We start from the raw sequence: 20,884 nt of genomic DNA on the forward strand, positions 1-20,884 counted from the left end.
CATCAAACATGAAAATTCTTACTTCTAACCTTCCGTTCCACCTCCACCCACACCACCATCCCGCACACCCCCTTGCCTACTGTCACAGCATTTCTCATTCCTAACTTTTTTGGTACCTTGAGCTAGCTATTGCCCACCACCAATATTCTGGGCCACATGCGGGTGATTCTGTCTGTGTTAATGCGCGTGTGCACCCCATTCTCATCTATGTATAACCCACTCCACTACCAACACCCTCTACACCCCCCACACACCCTTCTTTCTTTGTCTATGAGTAACAACCGATCCCTTCCCCCCCTTTCCATCATGTTTAATTCGCGGCTTCTGTGCAGCATCCGGTGCTGTTCTCACACTTTTCTTTCTTTGTGTCGTATCTTTAATTTTCCTAATATGCGTGAATTTCCAACATTTTATGTTTTGTAATTAGAAACAACAACAACAACAGTAATAACATCACAAAGAAAACACGATGAAACAAAATACCAAAATGTGTGTATATGTGTTTGTGTGTGTGTGTGTGTGTATGTGTGTGCTTCTGACAGGCTAGCCACGAGGCCCATAATTACCGTGTCAGGTTAGTTAATTGATGGGCGAAGGATCTGTGCTCCAAGAGCAGCTGTTGACCAAAGCAAAAACACACAAACAAAAAAAAAACAAGAAAACCAATTAAAGCAAATTGAATTGTGCATAACGTGAACTAAATGATTGATTTTCAATTAGTTTGACCTCATAAAAATTAGGAAAACATTTGCATAAAGGAAAATTCTGTTTGGATTTTACTTAACTATTTTAAATTTGTAAAATAAACACAAACATTTTCTTTGACACTTAATTAACCATCGAAATCAAAAAAAAAAATGTATTCTATCAGAAAATATGTATATAAAGCATATTTAAATTACTTTTTTAAGTCCTAAAAACGATATTTTTCCTCGATTTAATATAATTTTACCAGAAATATATTTAAAAAATATAAAACGAATCCTACTTATACTTCCATTTGGCCTACAGCAAAGACTGAACCGAGGACTATTCTGAATTTAAATTAAGAAAATATTTACTTACTTCATCATTATGGCACTCTCAATGGAGAATGCATCCGTTGGCAATCCGCATATATTCCAAAAACGAATCTCCACAGGTTCACCCAAAACGATGGCCAATTGGAAATCGGGAGTGCAAGTTACACCATAATTATTACACTTGACCACCCATTTTCGTATTTGATCCACGCGAAAATCAATGGTGAAAGGACCCAAATAGGCGACGACGCCAGAAGAGATTAGAACATCACCGGTTACGCTCTTAAAGCTGGCCTGAAGCATTTTAGCCGTTTCGGACCAACGTGTGCGTTCGCCGCCCAACCCAGAGATAAGTTCCTGGGCGCGTTGTAACTTTTTCGTACAGGCCTCGTGCTCAGCCAAGAGTATGCTAAAAAAAAAAAAAGAGGTGAGTTCAAAAAGGAATATATAGACAGAAATTGTTAACATACCCATATTGTCGCAACTGTTCATCTAAAATCTTCTGTATGGCAGCCAAGTTAGCCTCAACTCGTGCCAATTGAGCCAACTTTTCATTTAGAGTTTTCATTGCAGAATTATATGTGGCCTCCGCCTCGGCCAAGGCAATTTTCTTGGGAGCCACAACCTTGGCGACAACATCATATTTCGAGAGGGCTATCACCCAACGACATAAACCTTCACAAGCTGTGGAAGCCGTCTTAATTTTATCCGGATCAAAGGCCTCATTGTTTAATATGCGTTGAGCCAATTTCTTCATCACCTCAGGCGGAATATTATCCTTATCGAAATTCAAAAGACTGTCCAGAAATTTCATATCACTTAGGACGCGCTTAGAGGGACCCCAATAGTCTTCCACGGTGCCGACACCACTGGGATTTGGTACCCTATCCGGTTTAACATCCTTCAAAATGCAAACGGCCTCCATTACGATGCGCACACCAATCGGTGGACTCTTCATGGTCTTAACGACAGCTATATCCGCTGTGGTAAGCGTATTCAAAGCGGCCAATGCTGCATCCAAAATGGGCAACGCTTCACCCAATTTAGCATCGCATTCATCTTTAATCTCTTGAGCCACGGCTGCCTGCTCTTTGGCAGCCTCCTCATCCTGCTTGACAACTTCCCTCTGCTCTTCGGCGATTTTACTATCTGCTGTGACTTTGGCCACCTGTTCGGCCACAATTTCGGAGGCCTCCTTCAATTTGGGTTCCAAAGCTTGTAATTGTTCCTGCATAACGCCCACCTGCTGCGCGGCAATATCCAATTGGGAGATGCCAGTCAAATATCGATTACGATTTGTGGTAATGTTCCTAGAAGTGAGATGGGTAATGATTCCTGCTTTAAGGTCAATAAGGTCACAAAGATTTCACTTACTTTCTCTTTTGAGATAGCAAAGCTTTGAATGTCTGTATCAATTCCAAATACGATGTTGGTGTCACATAATTATATCGATGCAATCTTGAAAAGAATTTCTCAGATAAACTTTGTGTTGATGTATGAAACTCCATGCACATATCAATAGCTGTCGAACGTTCCAAATCCGTGAGATCTTCGGTGGCCAAGAATCGTGTGGAGACCGCCAATAGAGCATCTTCGGGCCATGATTGAAACCAATCGATGGTACAACAATTGACAATTGATGGAAATTTACGAATACGATTACGCAAAGCCTCGCCAATGGGGGACATGGCCAGCACAATGTGAAGTTGATCTTTGCAAGTCTTAAAAGAGAAATAATGATTATAAAACTATATAAACGAAATAAACGATGCCCACCGTAACAAAGAAATTAAATAGAGCCACTGGACTGCCATCAGTTTGAACTGCCTTATCACGTTGCTTGTCAATTTGTGCCATTTTTTCTACAACTTCGATTTTCTCCTCATTGGAAAACAGATTGGGCACCTCGCCCGAATTAAGTAAATTGTTAATATCCTCCAGGAATGATTCATCTTTGATCTGTAAGCAAAATTAACTTAGTAATTAAAACCCACCCAAACAAAATAATAATGATTCTCTTTTTTTTTTTGTGGGTTTGAGTGTGTGATGTGTTTTTGTTGTGGCCAATTTATGCACCTGTACATCCGTAAAGAGGAACACTCCATGCATTTCGGATGCCCCAATTTTGCGCAATATCATTTTAATATCCTCATGATACTCGTAGGGACCATACGTTCGTGTTATTTCCACTTGAAATAGCTCATAGTCGCATATATGCGAAGCCAAACGAGTCAAGCTCTGACGTCCGGAGCCACCGACCCCAATGAGTAGAGCATGACTACGTGGCTGCTTTATGATGCGACATATGCGCGATAAATGTTCAATGGCAAAGCGGAAAAGCACTAGATTCATTGGTTTCTTTGACATATTATTATATTCAACCAAATATGCTTCAACCACACTGCGCAACTCCTCAAGATCCTGTACTTCCACATAGTTCTTAGTATCAGCCTTTGGATTGGTAAAATCACAATAAATCAATTGACGAAAATCAGCTTCCTCCAGTTTCTTATCCTTGGCAACCAGACGGCTAAAAAGACGCGTTGGATCGGTATTAAAAGCAGTCTCCACAGTTGTACAAACGTTTTCGAAAAGCCAACTACGATCACCATCCTCAACTAAGCGATCACCATAGACTCGTAGCACTTCGTGAACCCACAAACGACGCATTGAATTCATATCTTCAGTGGCCTCCGGCACGGAGAGTAAAACACCCTGTATCACTCTCGAAAAATCACGCAAGTTGAAGAGATAATGCGATTTAGCTGGCGTGGGCAACAGATTCAATTTGGCATCATTGTAAATGGTAAGCGTTGCGACAACTATTTCATCTATGCACGGATCAAATTCCTTCGAAAAGCCTCTAAAAAATGTAAATATTAGTATGAGTTTAATAAAGGGAGTTAACAAACTTCGGTACTCCGAAGTGAGCATATGAAGAGAAATAAACAAAAATCATAATTCAATTCATAGAAGTAGCTCGCTAATAGGTTGGACTTCATCTAGAGGCCCCTACTTGGTCTAATGGTTTCAATTTAAGCTCACCGCGTATCCAAGTGCCACAAGACAATCTTACTAAAGATCGTGGTCATAATCTCATTGTTGAAATCATCTATGGCTACGACATTGAAGAAACGTTGGAAGCGTGGTGTTACAGTATTTCCGGTAGACGGTGGACCCATAGCCGCTATCATTTGTAAATCGATCAATTTCATGGGTACTATATTCTTACGATCATACCACATCATGTGATCAAGCATCATACGCAGCAATTCGATTGGCGGTTGAGCTCCATAATTCTCCTTCAATGGCATGGAGACATCATCGACAAAAATGACGAAACGTTTATTTAATGGTGGACCAAAGACGCCCTTTCGTCGTTTATCCAATTTGGACATTATAATGTCCTGGGTCTGATTCGCCGATGTTTGGGCTGAGAAGTTGATGAGCAGTGGCTTATATGTATTCAAATCCATGCGTTTAAGCATGTAATCGATGACATAGACACTCTTTCCTGTGCCCGTTGGACCCACCAACATCAACGGTTTACCATGACGAACTAAAAGATCCAGAATGGCAGCAATACGTACACTCTCATTGGTCTGAATTATGATCTGATTGACTGGAATATCTCGGGGAATAGCTGGAGCTGAATTGACATCATCTTGCCAGGGCTTCCACTTGCCTTTGCCTTCTTTAATATAACGATAATCGAAAACTGAACCGTTCTTTGGGATGGGAAATATAAAAGGTTTCGTCAGCAGATCGACATGAAGATCCTCGGGTATGCCATAGGTTTCATATAAACTGGGTGGAAACGTCTTCTCCATTAGAGCACGAAAGATGATGTTGAATTTCTCTCGACTTGGTGCATCCAACGAGCCACCCAGAGACCAAATGGCTGAAAATAAAAATATTCCTTCAATTTGTGCACGGAAATCCAAATCGGATATGTTCGCCACATATTTCTCATCCCTAAAGTCATCGATGAAGCATTCAAAGAAATTCATTAGGCTAACCATTAAATTGGCATCCGATGTAGGGGAAATCTCTTTCAAACTCTTTCGCACAACAAAAATAAGAATTGGACAGAAACGACCGATCATCGTGGAGATCAATTGCTTGCTCACACTATGAAAAGCAGGGGGTAAGGTATTTTTCCACGAGGCCACCAATGGCTCCCAACCCAAGGAGCTGGGCTCCAAATAGATCATGCCACATCGTGATACTGTGGCCGGTGAGGCAACCTCCAAGTCCATTGGTTCGAATATCAAATTCGTTGTATTGGACAATTGTATTATCTCGCCCGACATCAAACACAATTTCTTATTGTCATCCAGCACAGTATTCATATTTTCAATCCATATAGCATCGACGGGTCCATCGAATATCAACCATTTCCGATCCGGTGTATCTGATACAGCGAAAATACGATAATTCACCGCCAAAATGCCATCACTCCATTCATGGGAAACTGCATCAAATTGTCCATAAAGTTGTCCCATGGTAATAGCCTTCGGATTAATAACGGTGTATATAGCTCGGTTCTCTGAGCCATCCTAAAAAAATATTGAAGGTTCTTAGACGTTTCATAGTGACAAAATCAGATGCTTCGCTTACCTTCTTTTCCATGCATTCAAGAGCCTCGGCCAGTATACGATATGTACTCGATTTTCCACCGAATGGATAACCCACAAGCATAAGACCATGTCGTACCACAATCATTTCATAAAGCTAAACGAAAGATTTCAACTATTTTGGTTAAAAGATTTCCATACTTTTAGAAATATAAGCTTTGAATAAAATTTTACATTTTTTCTTTTGGACTGAGGTACATAGAGGATCTCACTTATTGATTTGAACCTCGAGATTTAAATACATATGTAGGTATATTTACACTCACCTGCTGTACTTTCTCCAGCACAAACGGAGTGCATTGCTTATTTTGTCGTTCACAAGCCCATCGAGTGCATTCGTTAAAGACCACATAATCGGCTTCTGGTAAAGTGACACCAGGAAACAGATCCGAGGTAATACCTTGGAATAGAGGAATATCCTGATTCAAAAACTTGGGTAAATTGACATCTTTAATGGAACGTAGGACAAGGATATCCTCGTTCTCATCACGATAGCGCAACTTTAGGGCGCCAGCTGCTTTCAATACTGATTTGACAGCTCTCATGCCATAATCATAATGACATTGTGTGCTCAACTGTTCCGAGCACAAGCGATATGTGGCCACAATTTTTACGGACAATGGCTTAGCAGTCAAGAAGCCATAAGAATAAAGTTCAATCTCAGAAATAAGAGCATAATCCGGCACCATCATAGCAACAGAACGGAACAGGGCCTACAAGAGAAATAAAGATATATAGTAATGCCTGAAACAGTTAAAAGTAATACTGACTCACCTTGAGATTATCAGGCAATTCTGAGCGCCCTGCATAGCCAGGATTCATAGTGATAAATACTGCACATGTGGGATCCAAAGTCAAGGTGGTGCCTTCGAATACCAAAGTGGGACTACCCGAATTAATGCCTCGCTGAATGGTCATAATTTGTTGGGCCACCACAGACAACACCTCCAAATCGATGCGATTGAACTCATCGAAGCATGACCAGGCTCCACATGAGGCTAATCCCTTGAAGAATTTACCCAAAGCCAAATAATCCAAACCATCTGAACAATTGAAGACAACACATTGTTTGGCCACTGCCTTAGCCAAATCTTTGGTGGTCTCTGTTTTTCCAGTGCCGGCCGGTCCCTCGGGAGCACCGCCCAAATGTAAATTGAGGGCAGCAAACAAAGTCCGATAACAACGATCGGTCAGTGGAGTGACAACCAACCGAGTGGTATTACCCAAATACTCGTAGCCATATGGCAATGAGCAATTGATCATGCGAGTATCCAGATTATTATCCTCCCAATAGTAACGCAATTGGCATAACCATTGGAAGTCTTGCAAATCCTCCACCTCCTTTGCGACTATTTCGGCAAGCACATCACGTGCATGCACATCCAGGACTACCAGAGCACCCAGGGTTATGCGATTTTGAGCATTCAAGTCACCACGCACTAGATCTACTATCTTATTGATCTGTTGTATGCATTTCTGTAGATATTTGGCTAGATTTTCTTTAGGCGTGGGACTCTCAAAGCATTCGGTGATCTCTAGAGTCCAGTAGGTCAATGAAATTGACTGAACACACTGCCCTGGCCACGTTAAGACCCACACGTGTCGTTGCATATTCAAATAACTATAAAAAGCTTCCGATATCTTATGATGAATTGATTTCTTCATATCAATTTCCAATTCCAGTAACCATTTCTCCACTTGACCACGAGCTTTGGCCGTTGATATCACGTCAACTAGAGCGACTTCTTCACGTTCCGATGAACGCATGGCGGTCACATCGAGATCCTCGGTGAAATTCAATGTGGCTATGCCCTCGAAACATTTCTTTAAATGAGGTTGCACACGAGTCGGATCCTTGGTCTCCGATAGAATTTCCAGTAGCTCGTCGTTCGACAGGAAGAAGAAACGAGGGAAATATAAACGTTTCTTTTCCAAATACGCATTGAGACCTTTTTGAATGATTTCCAGCAGACTGTAGGCCTTCTTCAATTTGTCATTCATTTTATCGATTTGCACCACAGTCATCACACGTGGATCTGAGGCCACCTGTTTCATCAGCTCTTTCCAAATCTGTCCCAGAAAAAAAAAAAAAAAAAACAACAAATCAACATTAGGCAAAACCAATTTCATACAAGCGGAAAGTAAATGGTAATGTGGGGGGTGGGGCATGGGTCATAACCTTGTCCACAGCACTGAAACGACGACCCTCCTCGGGCATTTGTTGCTGTATGTCCGGGCTACTGAATATGGGCTCCAAATACATCCAGGTGGCCTGTACTCGTAACCATTCATCTAATATCTCTTGCAACAGCATGAGTTTGGCTTCCCACTTGCTGCAAAAGAACAACAATGGGTACATGGATGAGTTATATTCTCGTGTGGGTTGTTGGTTGGTTTTGTGTATGTATTTGACACTGACAGCCCTAAACACATAACGGCAAAATGATGACAATACTCTCGACCATTGCACCGAATTCCAAATCCTTTACAATAATTTAAAGGAAACTATGATTACTAATTACTGCATTACCCATAGTTTATCTTTGGGAATTTAAAGTATTATCTTAGTAATTTAAGGTGGTTTATAAATAACTATAGCAGCTCAGTGGCAAATTCTTTCATATTTTTCACCTGAAAGTTCAAAAATTCCATGCTAAGCTATTTTGCTTTAGTATTTAATAAAATAATCAATTATTACTCTTATAATTTACATTTAGTTATAATTCTCAAGTAGTTTTAGCTTTGAAGAAGTCGAAAGGTCATTGGATTGATGGAGTTTTTAGTATAAAACTTTTGATAATTAAATGTAAAGAAAGAAGATAAGAAAAGAAATGTTCAGCAGTAATATATTAATCCTAACGAAACATTGCAGCCCATGTAAATTTAAAGAATCTATTAAGTCGGAAGCATCGAGTTCTTTACACAGATACCAAACTAATCAAACATAATCACAAAATTCAGTGGTATATATACATTTACCCTAACTAATACTACTTACAGTATGTCCGCTTCAAACGGTTTGATATAGGGTGAACTCTTCATTGTCTGAGTCTTGATGATTTGATCGTCCAACAGTATTTGTATGTCATCCACAGCCGACAGTTTGAACGTACCGGAATCCCTGTGGGAGACATTTCAATTACATGAGCACACTCAACTCCTCTGCCCGCACGCTTGCTCTTTGTCTCTTACCTGTAAGGAGAGATGGTAAATTCGACACCTTCCCATTCGTTGACCATTTTGGCCATGGCCTTTTCCAAATTATTTTCCTTGGTGGCACTCTCCGAAATGGCCTCGAATTTGGGCACATATTCATCCAATTGATATTCAATAATTTTCTCTAAGGTCAACTCAGGTGACACTTTAATAGGGAAGCCAATTATCTCGGATACTTGTTCCCAATGGCGAGCCTTCATGCCCGGATTGCCCAAAGTGTTAATGATTGGCATGTGTTCGCGGAATGCCTCAATTTGTTCTTTAACATCTAAAATCAATTGCATTGTGGTCGGATGATCGCCCATTTGTTTTTCCAATTTTTGTATGATGCGATAAAAATTGGAAACATCTTGATCTATCTCATCTGGGTCAAAGCTGCCAACTTGTGAATGCATCCACAAGTCATACTTATCCATGAAATCTTGCCCAGCATCGAACAGATTCTTATACGGTTTCAACTGATCGTGGGCCTTTTTACGCATTGGATATTGTGAAAGATCCCAGCCATAGGCTGTTTCCTCTTCATTAATCTGATCGATGGTCTCCATGGCCTGCACCAGACGCTGATCCAGCACCGTGGCGCGTTTCTTATATCTCTGCAATTGTTTGATGTCACCCCAAGTATCATAAGCCTGAACCTGTTCATAATAATTCTGTAGTTCGCGTCGAAACAGTTCAATGCGTTTCTTCAATAATTCCTGATATTCAATCATCTTTTCAGCTATAATAGCACGATGCTGTTCAAATACTGAGGGTAAACGTAAGTACCATTGAAAGGAATTGCTATTGTTCTTAATTTCCAATGGTGAATAGATTGTATGATCCATTAACCATAGAATTTCACCCATATTGATTTTGAGACGTGCCTCCATTTCGGGAACTAAATTCTCTTCGGCATGTACTACATAGGCCTTCAGTTCCATTAACTCAGCCGTATCTTTGGGTATAGTCAGCGCCTTCTTGGCTATAGCATCGTATTCCTTACCCAAACGCGATATTCTCGACTGTTGATCGGCCACCATGCGTGCTAGGAGATCGTATTGCAATTGTCTGGCCAATGTCTCCAAATGTTTAATGAATTTATCCCGATGAAACTCATAGAGACCCATGCGAATAACGCCCCATACCTCTTTGGCTATGCGATCCTCCTTCTCTCGATACTCATAGACCATTTCGGCATATTGCTCGAATGTGGCATTACTCTCCATAAAAAATGCCACACGTTCGGCATCAATGCCATTGATTAGATCAATAAAGGCATCGAAGTCCTGTAAACGTAACTCGGGTCCAATGCGCTGTTCTTCCAACATGGCGCATATACGATTTTTTGTATCCTGCACTATGGATTCAGGTACGGCAGGTGTTAGAAATATTTTATTCGAAATTTTCAAATCCGTATAGAGTTTGCCCTCAATGCGTGGTAACATTTGAACACCCATCACAATGGAATCGATAACACGCATTAGTTCACTTTGGATTTTCGAAAACCCCGGATTAAAGCTAATAGTGTCCTCTTCGCCAAGCATTACAGAGATTTCAAAACCGGGGTTTGAATGCTATAAAAACAAATAAAGATTATAAATTACCTTTCACTAAACTAAACTCATCAATACTTTTATAGGTCAAATCAGAACTATTTTCTATACTTGCCCCAAAATCACAAACAAAATCTGCAAATGCCTTTAAACTTCTTATACAAATATCCTCCAATTGTTGGGTCATCAGAGCAGCAACACAATTGAAGAAACGTTTCACCAATGTAACTCTACGTATATCTGGTAATTGTCCTTTTCTACTGGCCTTCAATAAAGTCGTATGAATCTCACCATACCAAGTGTCCTCCAGCATAGTTTTTCCTGCATCTATTTGAGAGCTGCAAAGATACTAAACAAACAACATAAACAGATTATTTGAATCAATAAATTAGTAAATAAGCCTTTCTCCTGTTTAACTTACCACAAAATTGAATAAGGCAAACGGTTGCTCAACCTGCTTAAGTTCTTCGATATTGACCAGAGTCTTATTGAGATATTTCATGCTCCAGACTTCCAATATGCTAGCCACACTGCGGTGTATGGAGAAAAGCGTTTTCATCAGACGGCTTCGATTCTCATCGTAGCTAAGTCAAAAGAAACAAAGAAGAAGGCAAGTTGGTGAAAAAAGTTATTTAGGCCTTTGCCATGCAAATTATCTCATTCTGCGACACTGAGGCCCAAAAAGAAGGAAGAAACTTTTCACTTGAGCCATTTTGTCACAGCCCATTAGGCAGTGCAGGGAACCGCAACCATCTACCACTCATTTATCCATCCATTCCACCATTTGCCCAGCTCTTAATGATGCCAAATGCTCTTAGGACTATAAATTACCCAGAAAAGGGAAAAAAAACACCAAAAACTCACTCACACGTTTATCGATATATAGGCTTGACATCAGCAGCGGCAAACGACGACGACGACGACCAATTTGCCAGAATGCCAAACTCTGAGCCCATTTAAAATGGGGAACACCACTCAACCGCATTTTGGGGAATGGATTGGCACCAAGGTGGCCATTTAGAGATGGAAAAACACGACAACAATACGCAGTAGTTTTCAATCGTATACTCTCTCTTTTTTTGTGGCGTTGAAGTTGAAATGGTTCTGATGGTATTCAAAGCATATCCAAGACCCATATACAGCAGGAATTTAGCACATGAATTGCTTGAGATTCCCCACATTGCTTTAACAAAACTTAAAAACTACTCTGCAATCAGTGGGAGCAAAACTTTAATATTATGGTGGCACCGACGTGATCGGTTAAAAAGATACGAAACTTTAAAGCGTATTTGTTTCAAAATGAAATACAATACCCATCAACATTTTTGATTATTTCCCTCGTGTCACGCTAAGCATTAACACCTTCTTTCTTTCCCACTTTAGCAGACACAACAAGAAGACATTATCTCCACATACAATTCCCAACTGGTTTCAGTGAGAACTTTGGCTTTACTACTTTGTAGAGTATCCTCCCAATCCCCTCGTACACCCAACCACCAACTTCCTTTGCTGTGTGCAGCGTTGTGTCAGAAACAAGTTCAATTCATTTTTGAGCATATCCTTTTTACAACTTATGCACTGTCTCTCCCTATCGCCTCCAGAGAACTTATCCTCTTTCTACTTCCTAGCCTTTTTTAAGCTCCACAGTTCCGCTCGCTCATCAAATGTCAAACCAATACACTGGAGGATTTAAACTTTCAGTCAGCCCGCTGCTGCGGTTGATGCTTTTCCATTTCCTTGGCATTGTAGTTGAAGAAAGTGCGGTTGGAAAAAAAAAACTTTTTTCGGCATGCCGCAAAGCGATTTTACCACGAAGCAATCCCAGTCCTCCATACACTCATTCACCATGCCAAGCAGCTTTTAATAATGTCGCACGACTTTCGTTATTTTTCCTCTTTTATGCAACTTTGTTGTTGACTTTCTGCGTCTTTCACAACCGCTGCAAAGTTATTTTATAAGATTTTCTCGCGCTTTTCACAAAGGACGCGAATGCCAATTCATTTCATAAAAAAAACGTAAAAAAAAAAAAAAAAAAAAAAACGAAACCGATTTTGGTTTGCTTGGCTTTATGTTGTTGTTGCTTTTTTTCCATTTACATTGGAACCAGCACCCAGCAACCCAGGAGCAACAGGAATCATGTGTATGTATGTAGGGACGTAATTGCATGTCAATTGCACGCTTCATGGGCAAAGAGTAACGAATCATGAGTGGGAGATGGTTCCCGGTTTACGGGGTCCCAGCATAACATATTCGCATTCAATTATGCCAACATTCTTTTTCCTTTTTTGCGGTGCCATAAATTATTTTAATTAAAAAATATTTTCATTTTTATGCGGCAAAAGTTTAGCTTACTTTTAGGGTAACAAAAACACAATATTTCACATTGCATACTTTCGGGGATGAATCTGGTCAGCGGGCAAAAGCTGAATATCAATTTGTAACTTCAGAGGACACTATAAGGTTGTTCTACAGTAACATTGAAAATATTCTCTTATATATTTGAAACACATGATTTTACATCACGTTACAATATTTTATTGCATAATATAAGCATATTATTATTCTAAAACAATATTATTTTAAGCTATTAACATTTTAGGTATAGTTTAAAAGAAATTTACAACATATCAAAGAGGTTCTTCTTGGGTCCAAGTATGCTATAAAGATTCAAAGAAAATCTCACAAAATCTTTATTATAGGTCACCAAAAATGATGTCAGCCTATGTAATTTAACGATAACCTTGACCTGTCATTGATACTTAATTATCTTCTTTATTGAAGCTCTTGATCCAGACACTAAATATTTACTCTAGTCTTTTTTTATCAAATTCTCGATCCAGAATAAAATAGCGTAATTTTAACAAATATGCTCTCTCTTGTTCATTAAAAACAATCAAAATGCTATGGTTCACCAAATAAATAACCCTTCATTGATATGACAAACAAAAATGAATTTCAGTTCAGATTTAGAAGCAGTAAAAATGTATTTGAACTATTCAATCCTCTTTGGAATCTTTGTGATAGCAAATCAAATATTGCAGGTAAAGCCACCAATTACCAGTCTTAACATATTAAATATTAATTATTACATATTCGAACTCCAATTAAAGACCACTTCCTTATTTGAGCTTACGAACTTGAAATGCATTCCATATGATGACAATTTTTTGACATTTGATTATTGTCGGATTAAATCGGTGAATCGAACATACAAGTACTTTTCTGTAAGAATTAAACTTCTTCAAACGGTGACAAAGGTTGATGTAAGATCTGTTATATTATACTAATTTACCCATAATAATGAATTTACGATTCTACATTTTAGTTGAATATGGTTACTTATAAAAGACATAACGGCTACAAACCATCTCTTTACAATTTCACATTCGATGCCTGCAAATATATGGCATCTAAAAACAAAAATCCTTTGCATAGTTATTTCTTCAATTTTTTTGCTCAACACTCAAACATGAATCACACTTGTCCATATAATGTAAGTTTTTTCCCAAACAGTGGAACATAATCCCCTCATTTTATTGAGATCTTATTACAGCACGATGTGATCGTAGATAAAGTGTCAATTGGATATTTGAATCATTATACAACAAATGTTCTACCGATCTCAAAAGGAGACCATGCCGTCTATACTAGCTGGTATTTAAATGGTAAGAAACGAGCCGATGTCCGAGTCTACGCTACCTTAACATAAATAATAAATAAATCATCTTAAAAAAAAAATACAAATCTTAATATTTCACAGTCTAATTCACCGCTTAGTATCCAAATAAAACTATCTAATTAAACCGATAAAGCTGAAGAATAATTAGTTTTAATGAAAACTCTAAGGTGCTAAGTAAATTGTGGGAATTAATAATTCATTTTGGCTTCAAAATGTTTTAAAACTAAAAGAATAAATTCACGTACAATGATTATTTTTTAAAGATGCATATCCTAATTATAAGAATAAAATTATTTTTTTTTTTTTGAATGTAGAGAATAATGTTCAGCAGACTGAAAAGAATTTTTATCTTTAATTAATGGCGGCTTTTGACTTTCCATTGACTAGACATAAATTGATATATATGTATATACATACATTTATAGAAGTTAGACTTTGGCATAAACAGCAACCGTGTTAAGGGACCACATAAATTATATTTTTTTATCCAACGCAATTTCAATAATATGGTTGAATAAGTTAAAACAAATAAAACTGAACAGGGCAAAGCAAATGGTACCTAGTTACAATGAGTAATGATGAGTAAAACTACATCACCAAAAACCAAGATTAGACACGAAATTCAATATATGTAGTTTGTATTATGTTATTAAGTCAGTCATTGTTGATAACTAGGAAAACTCAGTGGTTTATAAAACACAAAGTTTAGTATCTATGAAATAGAAACTATAAGAAAGTTGGGGTTTTAGCTTTTTTATAAAAGTTTTTGCAAAAATGTTGTAATTATTTAAATGTTAGCAGTGAACATTATATTTAACAAATATAGAACAAAGGGGGAGAGATATTTAGTATGCTAATCAAGTTTACTTCTTTTGTCTTTAGGAGTGAGGTTTTCAAATAAAATTTCGACAAAATAACAATAATAATAAATGAGTCATTAAAAATATTCAAATTTTTTCCTAAAATATAAATTTTTGACAATAACAATATACATATGTACCTACATATTTTAAATTAAAAATTAAACAAAAATTTCAGCATCATGGGTTTCCAGTATTTAATTGTAATTGCAGTTCTACTATTGGCGCATCAAATACTAGAGGTAAATAATTAAATGACCGCTCAACTCAGAAAACAATTTTATTGCCTGATTAAAGATCTCTTCAAGGGTCGAACTTACTAATTCAAAATGCATACCACACGATGAAAACTTTTTTCAATTCGAATACTGTCGTATTAAATCAGTGACTCGAACCTACAAGTACTTTCACAGTAAGATTGTTCAAGTTAGTGAGGATATTTATAATATAATAGCATCTTTAAACACTTCACAATTTAGATAAATATAGCAACTTATAAGAGATATAATGGCTACAAGCCGTCTCTATATAATTTCACACTGGATGCTTGCAAGTTTATGGCGTCTAAAAATAAAAATCTCCTGTACAACTACTTTTACAATTTTATTATTCTATCATAATGTTTTATTCTTGTCCAGTGTGTTGTTTATTCGTGCTAAAAATAAACAGAATTAACTTTGTATTTATTCCGATCCATTAAGTTTTCGATCTTAGGCAGAGCCGTAGGTCAAGTATAAGACAAGTCTGTTGGCAATATCTGTTCCACTTATCGAATTTGGCCAATATGGCTTTTCGATAAATCTTTCTAAATCGGCAAATAATATCCCAAAAATGCGAGTATTGAAATTAGGAATTATCATTTACCGATCATTTGGTTTTTTTTGTGATCTTACGCCAATGAGGTCTTTGCTAAGAATGCCTTTGTTTAGAAAGTGCTAAAAGAGAGTTCAATACCTTTTATGTATACCTTTTTTGAATTTCGACTTCAGGCCTTCAATTTTCAATCGATTTTATAATTTTAAAATGAAATTGGAAACAATTATTGTGTTTTTTTGATAAAGAATGCAAGGCGCAATTAATATAATTGGAGATCGTTTGTGGCAGCTAAAGTACAACAAGTTATTACCTTGATTTGTCTGTTCAATAATTTCAAGTAAAAATAATTTGGTTGAAATGTTCAATCTGAGTATAAGAGATAAGGTCGAGTCATTTCGAAGCCAGCATGTCGCTTAAGTATTCATTTTTAATAGGATCTCTTCTTGTGGCATATCAAATTTTTGAGGTACTCATTGTCAGATAAAAATTAAACTCACATAGAAATTAACCCCTTACACTATTTAAAGATCTCGTCAAGGATCGAACTAACGAACATAATTTGCATTCCATACGATGAAACATTTGCAACATTTGAATATTGTCGTATTAAGTCAGTGAATCGAAGTTACAAGTATTTTTCTGTAAACATTAAACTTCATCAAGTTCCAGTGACAAATGTTACGGTAAGAGCCAATAATTATTCTTACTGATCTTTATAAACGCTTTTAAAAATTTCTATTTTAGGTAAATGTAGGCACTTATAAACGATATAATGGCTACAAACCGTCCCTGTATAATTTTACCTTCGATGCATGCAAGTTTATGGCGTCTAAAAATAAAAACATTCTGCATAATTATTTCTATGGTTTCATTTCTCAACACTCTAATATGAATCATACCTGTCCGTTTGACGTGAGTGTTTTTAATTGAGTTAACTAAAAAAAAGATCAATCGCTTTTAACTTTAAATTCAATTTCAGCACGATTTGATTGTAGACAAGGTGACAATTGGATTTTTAAATCATCAGGCTACGGCAGTTTTACCGATTCCCAAGGGAGACTATGCCGTATTCACCAGTTGGTATGCATATGGAAAGCTAAGAGCCGATGTTCGAGTTTATGCTACACTATCTTGAAATAAAGTGAATCGTTTGAGAATCGACTATGCTTTAAAGTTTAAACTAATAAAGTCTTGACTATTATTAACTAGACCTATTCGACCATAACTAAAAACAGAGGAATACTAAATAAGGAATTATGATGATAGTAATTATTATTATTTCAATATTCCGTGATAAGTTAGTTCTTAGTTATTTATTAGTTAATAAATTTGTGTGCCCAATTGCGATTGAGTTCTCCTGGCATTGATACCATCAATCTACTCTTTAAAATGTGACTCGGCCACGTTACTTGGCTTTAACTCTCTGATTGCAACCTGCTGCTAATACCATTATGATAATTATGATCCACTTGAAATATTTTTTCGAATAACACAGGCCGACATTTTTGAGGTCATGAAAAAGTGTTTGAAGTTCAATAGGTCTCCTATAGTAATTGGGGGCTGCTAATCACGGCCCTGTACTTAGTTTTTCTCCATCACGTCAGGATTTCGAAAAAAATGCGTTCAAATTATTCAAAATGACCTAATTTGCAATATATTTTTCCATGATATAAGCATAATATTGTACTAAAAACATTATTATTTTATCCTATTAATATATTAGGCTTGATTGAAAATGAATTTACAAAATATCAAAGAGTTATTTCTTTGTTATAATGGATAATATCTTACACTCCGGATATAGTTCTATAATGAGTAAAATTTCAACCAAAAAGTATGCTATAGAGATTTCAAGAATTGTCTGCTTTTAAATTTTAAAGAATTGTGGGAATTTGCTGCGTCTTACAAATTGTATATTAGTTATATGTGCAAACAAGAACTAATTTTCTTACACAAAATATTCTAAAATCCGTAAAAAAGTTGAAATTTTTTGTTTAAACTTTAAATAGTATACTTTTGGGTGCCTATTTTCCAACCAAAGATCTCCAGATTTCACAAAATCTAGACGTGATGGACAAAAACCAAGTATGCAGTTAGAATCAGCGTACCCGAATTAGTAAGGAACACCTCTCAAGTTAACGTCAGCAAAAATCATGTCGGCCTGTGTAATAGGAGCTTCTTAACAAATCCATTCTGACAACATTTAAAAAGCAAGCCAAAAAGTATACCTTAGAAATCGTATTGAATAGTTTTCAGCGGGGTGTGGTAAGCTGATAATAACAAACTTCAATTATGCAAAAAAAAAAATATACAACAGTTTTCAATTCTATTTTAAATCTAGTATTGTCAAAAACTTTGATCTGTTTCCTATTGATAATTAAAATGGTACGGTTGAACGAGTTGGTAACAGTTAATAAATATAAAAACAAAATATTTATTTTAGTTAACATTTAGTGGGCGTTTGATTTGCAGTTAAAATGTGTCTCAAATATATGATTCCTATAGGAGCTATTCTAATGGCATATCAAGTTGTTCAGGTAATCTTAGTAAAATATTTGGCTACTGTAGGGGAAATAATCTGTAACTTTACTTTAAGATCACTTCAAGAGTCGAACTTACAAATTTGAAGTGCATGTCATTCGATAAAGAGTTTGTTTCATTTGACTACTGTAGGATTAAATCTGTGAATCGAACCTACAAGTATGCCTCTCTAAATATTAGTCTACTCCAAGTGCCAGTGACAAATGCTTCGGTGAGATTGTTAAGTTGATTATATTGAAAAAGGGCTATGAAAATCTTTCATTTTAGGTAAATGTAGTCACTTATAGAAGATGGAATGGCTACAGACCGTCTATGTATAACTTCACTGTCGATGCCTGCAAATTTCTCGCGTCTACAAATAAAAATCCTTTGATTAATTATTTCTACAGTTTTTTTTCGTCCCACTCCAATATGAATCATACATGTCCATATGATGTAAGTTTTATTGTTTAATGTATAGTCGCCCATTTTAATCAAATTTATTTCAGCACGATCTGATTGTTGATCGAGTGACAATTGACTTTTTCAATCATCAACTAGTGAATGTTTTACCAGTTCCTAAGGGATATCATGCCGTCTACTCTAACTGGTATGCATATGGAAAGAAACGAGCCGAAGTGCGAGTTTATGTTACCCTATCATAAGCGCTTTAAATTTGTAACATTCAATAAATTGAAATGTTTTGAAGTTTGAAAATAATTTGAAAAATTAAAATATTTGCTTTAAAATAAGAATGGGCCAAGTTTGGGGTTTATCTATTTCTTACTACAGCTATTTCAACTTACATATGAAATCCAAAGAGTCGAGGTTCAAAACTACATACTTCCGTATTCAAAAGAAGTATTTATCAGTGAAAATTAACAAAACATTATATCATGAGTTTGTTCTATGTTTCTCTAACTTAAATGTGTGAACTTAAATATTTTAAATCCAGAATCCAAATCTCAAAATAGTCCTCTATAACTACATATTAGCTCAAAGATATTTCATTTATCTGTTACAGCTATGCTTTTATAATTTTCCATAGAAGCTCATAATTCTTCAGTTCACAGGAAAGATAAATAGTTTGAGAGTTTAAAAAATTGGTATAGTTTCAAAACAGTGTAGGAAATACAGATATCGCTGTTGCTCAATGTGGAAGCGGGATGTGTCATAAAGTCATTTTAAAAAACCGATAATCGATCGATAGATAATTAAGTCATTAAAGCATTGCGTGTTCAAATCTGAAATTATGATAAACGTTGACAGTTGAAAATCGAAAAAGACTTTTCAAAAAGTTCAGTAGCAACCATGAGCTTAAAATATTCAATTATAATCGGAGCTGTACTTCTGGCACATCAAATTGTTCAGGTATTCAATTTAAATAATGGCTAAATTTAAAATATATTTCCTAACTCTTATTTAAGATCACTTCGAGAATTGAATTGACAAATTTGAAATGCGTCTCACTCGATAAGAATTTTGCAGATTTTGAATATTGTCGCATTAAGTCAATTAATCGATCGTTTAAGTATGTATCGGTTAGAGTTAAACTATTCCAAGTTCCAGTTTCGAATGTTACGGTAAGTAGCACAAATTAAAAACAACAAAATGGTGTCACAATGTTAACAATTTTAGATAAATCTAGCCACTTATAAACGATATAATGGTTATAAGCCGACTCTGTACAATTTCACTGCCGACGCATGCAAGTTTATGTCGTCTAAATCTAAAAATCCTTTGTATAATTATTTCTACGGATTTATTACTGGGTATACCAATATGAATCATACTTGCCCATATGATGTGAGTATTCTCCTTAGTGAAAATATTGCCAGCAATATGAAAACACAATATTTTTGCAGCACGATCTGATTGTGGAGAAGGTGGCCATAGGATATATTAATCATCTTGTTGTCGATGTTTTACCAATTCCCCCTGGAGATCATGCCGTCTACACTACCTGGTATGCATATGGTAGGCAACGCGCCGACGTTCGAGTCTATGCTACAATATCTTAGATCAAGTTGCGTGGAAAATGCTTCAATAAAAAAAATTAAAGATTGTAGCTTAGTAGAAATCGCGAATGGCTTCACATAGATAGAATAGAAAAGGAAGTCAAAACAAAGGTGACAAAAGGTAATATGTAAAATGATTGGACATGTAGCATACGGGTTTTTTCTTCAGATGATAGAGTCCCCTCTGTCATCTAGTTAGTGTTAATGCCAATTTTGTTAATTTTAAAAAATATATTAGAAACTATTACGCGATTTCTTTTAATTTTTTTTACGGTATGTAAAATGTATAATTTCATTCAGTATTTTCAAACTGAAAACCCACATTAAAAGTTACTTTAATTACAAAGTGATGATTTCCTGCTTTTATTTTGTTCGTTTAGTGTGTTAGCTCAAACGAAAAGATCATTTACGATTAAACATTTTCAAATAACCCCAGTTTGCATAACTTGTAGCTTGTTATAAGAGCTATGTTGGTTCTAAAGGTCGTTTTTCTGTTCAAAATATTTGGGGCAATTTGGCTTGCTCAAAAGACTTCATTCAATGTAAGTAATTTAGCATTTATTTTAAGTAAATTTTAATCG

General features: G+C 36.4%; 2 protein-coding genes across 4 annotated transcripts in view; one reads left to right on the plus strand and one right to left on the minus strand.

Moving 5' to 3' along the window:
• Dhc36C (Dynein heavy chain at 36C) overlaps positions 1 to 20,884 on the minus strand; it is a 57,291-nt gene that overhangs the window by 15,469 nt on the left and 20,938 nt on the right. For 2 of the 3 annotated variants that reach the window (XR_011031719.1, XM_068284376.1), the window contains exons 4-17: positions 10,832 to 10,994; positions 10,526 to 10,759; positions 8,852 to 10,431; positions 8,658 to 8,780; positions 7,839 to 7,992; positions 6,434 to 7,729; positions 5,926 to 6,372; positions 5,643 to 5,756; positions 4,068 to 5,581; positions 3,099 to 3,885; positions 2,799 to 2,981; positions 2,397 to 2,743; positions 1,493 to 2,332; positions 1,066 to 1,431 (exon numbers count right to left, since the gene is read on the minus strand). Coding sequence is in view for 1 of the 3 variants with exons in the window: in XM_068284376.1 (XP_068140477.1) it covers positions 1,066 to 1,431; positions 1,493 to 2,332; positions 2,397 to 2,743; positions 2,799 to 2,981; positions 3,099 to 3,885; positions 4,068 to 5,581; positions 5,643 to 5,756; positions 5,926 to 6,372; positions 6,434 to 7,729; positions 7,839 to 7,992; positions 8,658 to 8,780; positions 8,852 to 10,431; positions 10,526 to 10,759; positions 10,832 to 10,994 (8,148 nt within the window). In the remaining 2 variants the exon portion in view is untranslated. Of the gene's footprint in view, positions 1 to 1,065; positions 1,432 to 1,492; positions 2,333 to 2,396; positions 2,744 to 2,798; positions 2,982 to 3,098; positions 3,886 to 4,067; positions 5,582 to 5,642; positions 5,775 to 5,925; positions 6,373 to 6,433; positions 7,730 to 7,838; positions 7,993 to 8,657; positions 8,781 to 8,851; positions 10,432 to 10,525; positions 10,760 to 10,831; positions 10,995 to 20,884 lie in introns of those variants that run through there. The other variant, XR_011031720.1, reaches the window with a different exon arrangement.
• Positions 16,654 to 20,306, plus strand: LOC137572634 (uncharacterized). The gene is made up of 5 exons (XM_068284381.1): positions 16,654 to 16,677; positions 16,745 to 16,873; positions 19,713 to 19,868; positions 19,924 to 20,091; positions 20,151 to 20,306. The coding sequence occupies exons 1-5, from the start codon at positions 16,654 to 16,656 to the stop codon at positions 20,304 to 20,306; spliced, it is 633 nt and encodes a 210-aa protein (XP_068140482.1).

This window comes from Drosophila tropicalis, unplaced genomic scaffold, assembly GCF_018151085.1.
Source record: "Drosophila tropicalis isolate 14030-0801.00 unplaced genomic scaffold, ASM1815108v1 contig_393, whole genome shotgun sequence".
NCBI classification, from domain to species: Eukaryota; Metazoa; Arthropoda; class Insecta; order Diptera; family Drosophilidae; genus Drosophila; species Drosophila tropicalis.

What these genes read in the sequence shown, in the direction of transcription:
- LOC137572634 (XM_068284381.1), top strand. Translation starts at nt 16,654, where the DNA reads ATGAATCATACCTGTCCGTTTGAC. An exon ending in ATCATACCTGTCCGTTTGAC is followed by an intron (nt 16,678 to 16,744) that starts GTGAGTGTTTTT and finishes ATTCAATTTCAG; the next exon opens with CACGATTTGATTGTAGACAA. An exon ending in TTCCAGTTTCGAATGTTACG is followed by an intron (nt 19,869 to 19,923) that starts GTAAGTAGCACA and finishes TAACAATTTTAG; the next exon opens with ATAAATCTAGCCACTTATAA.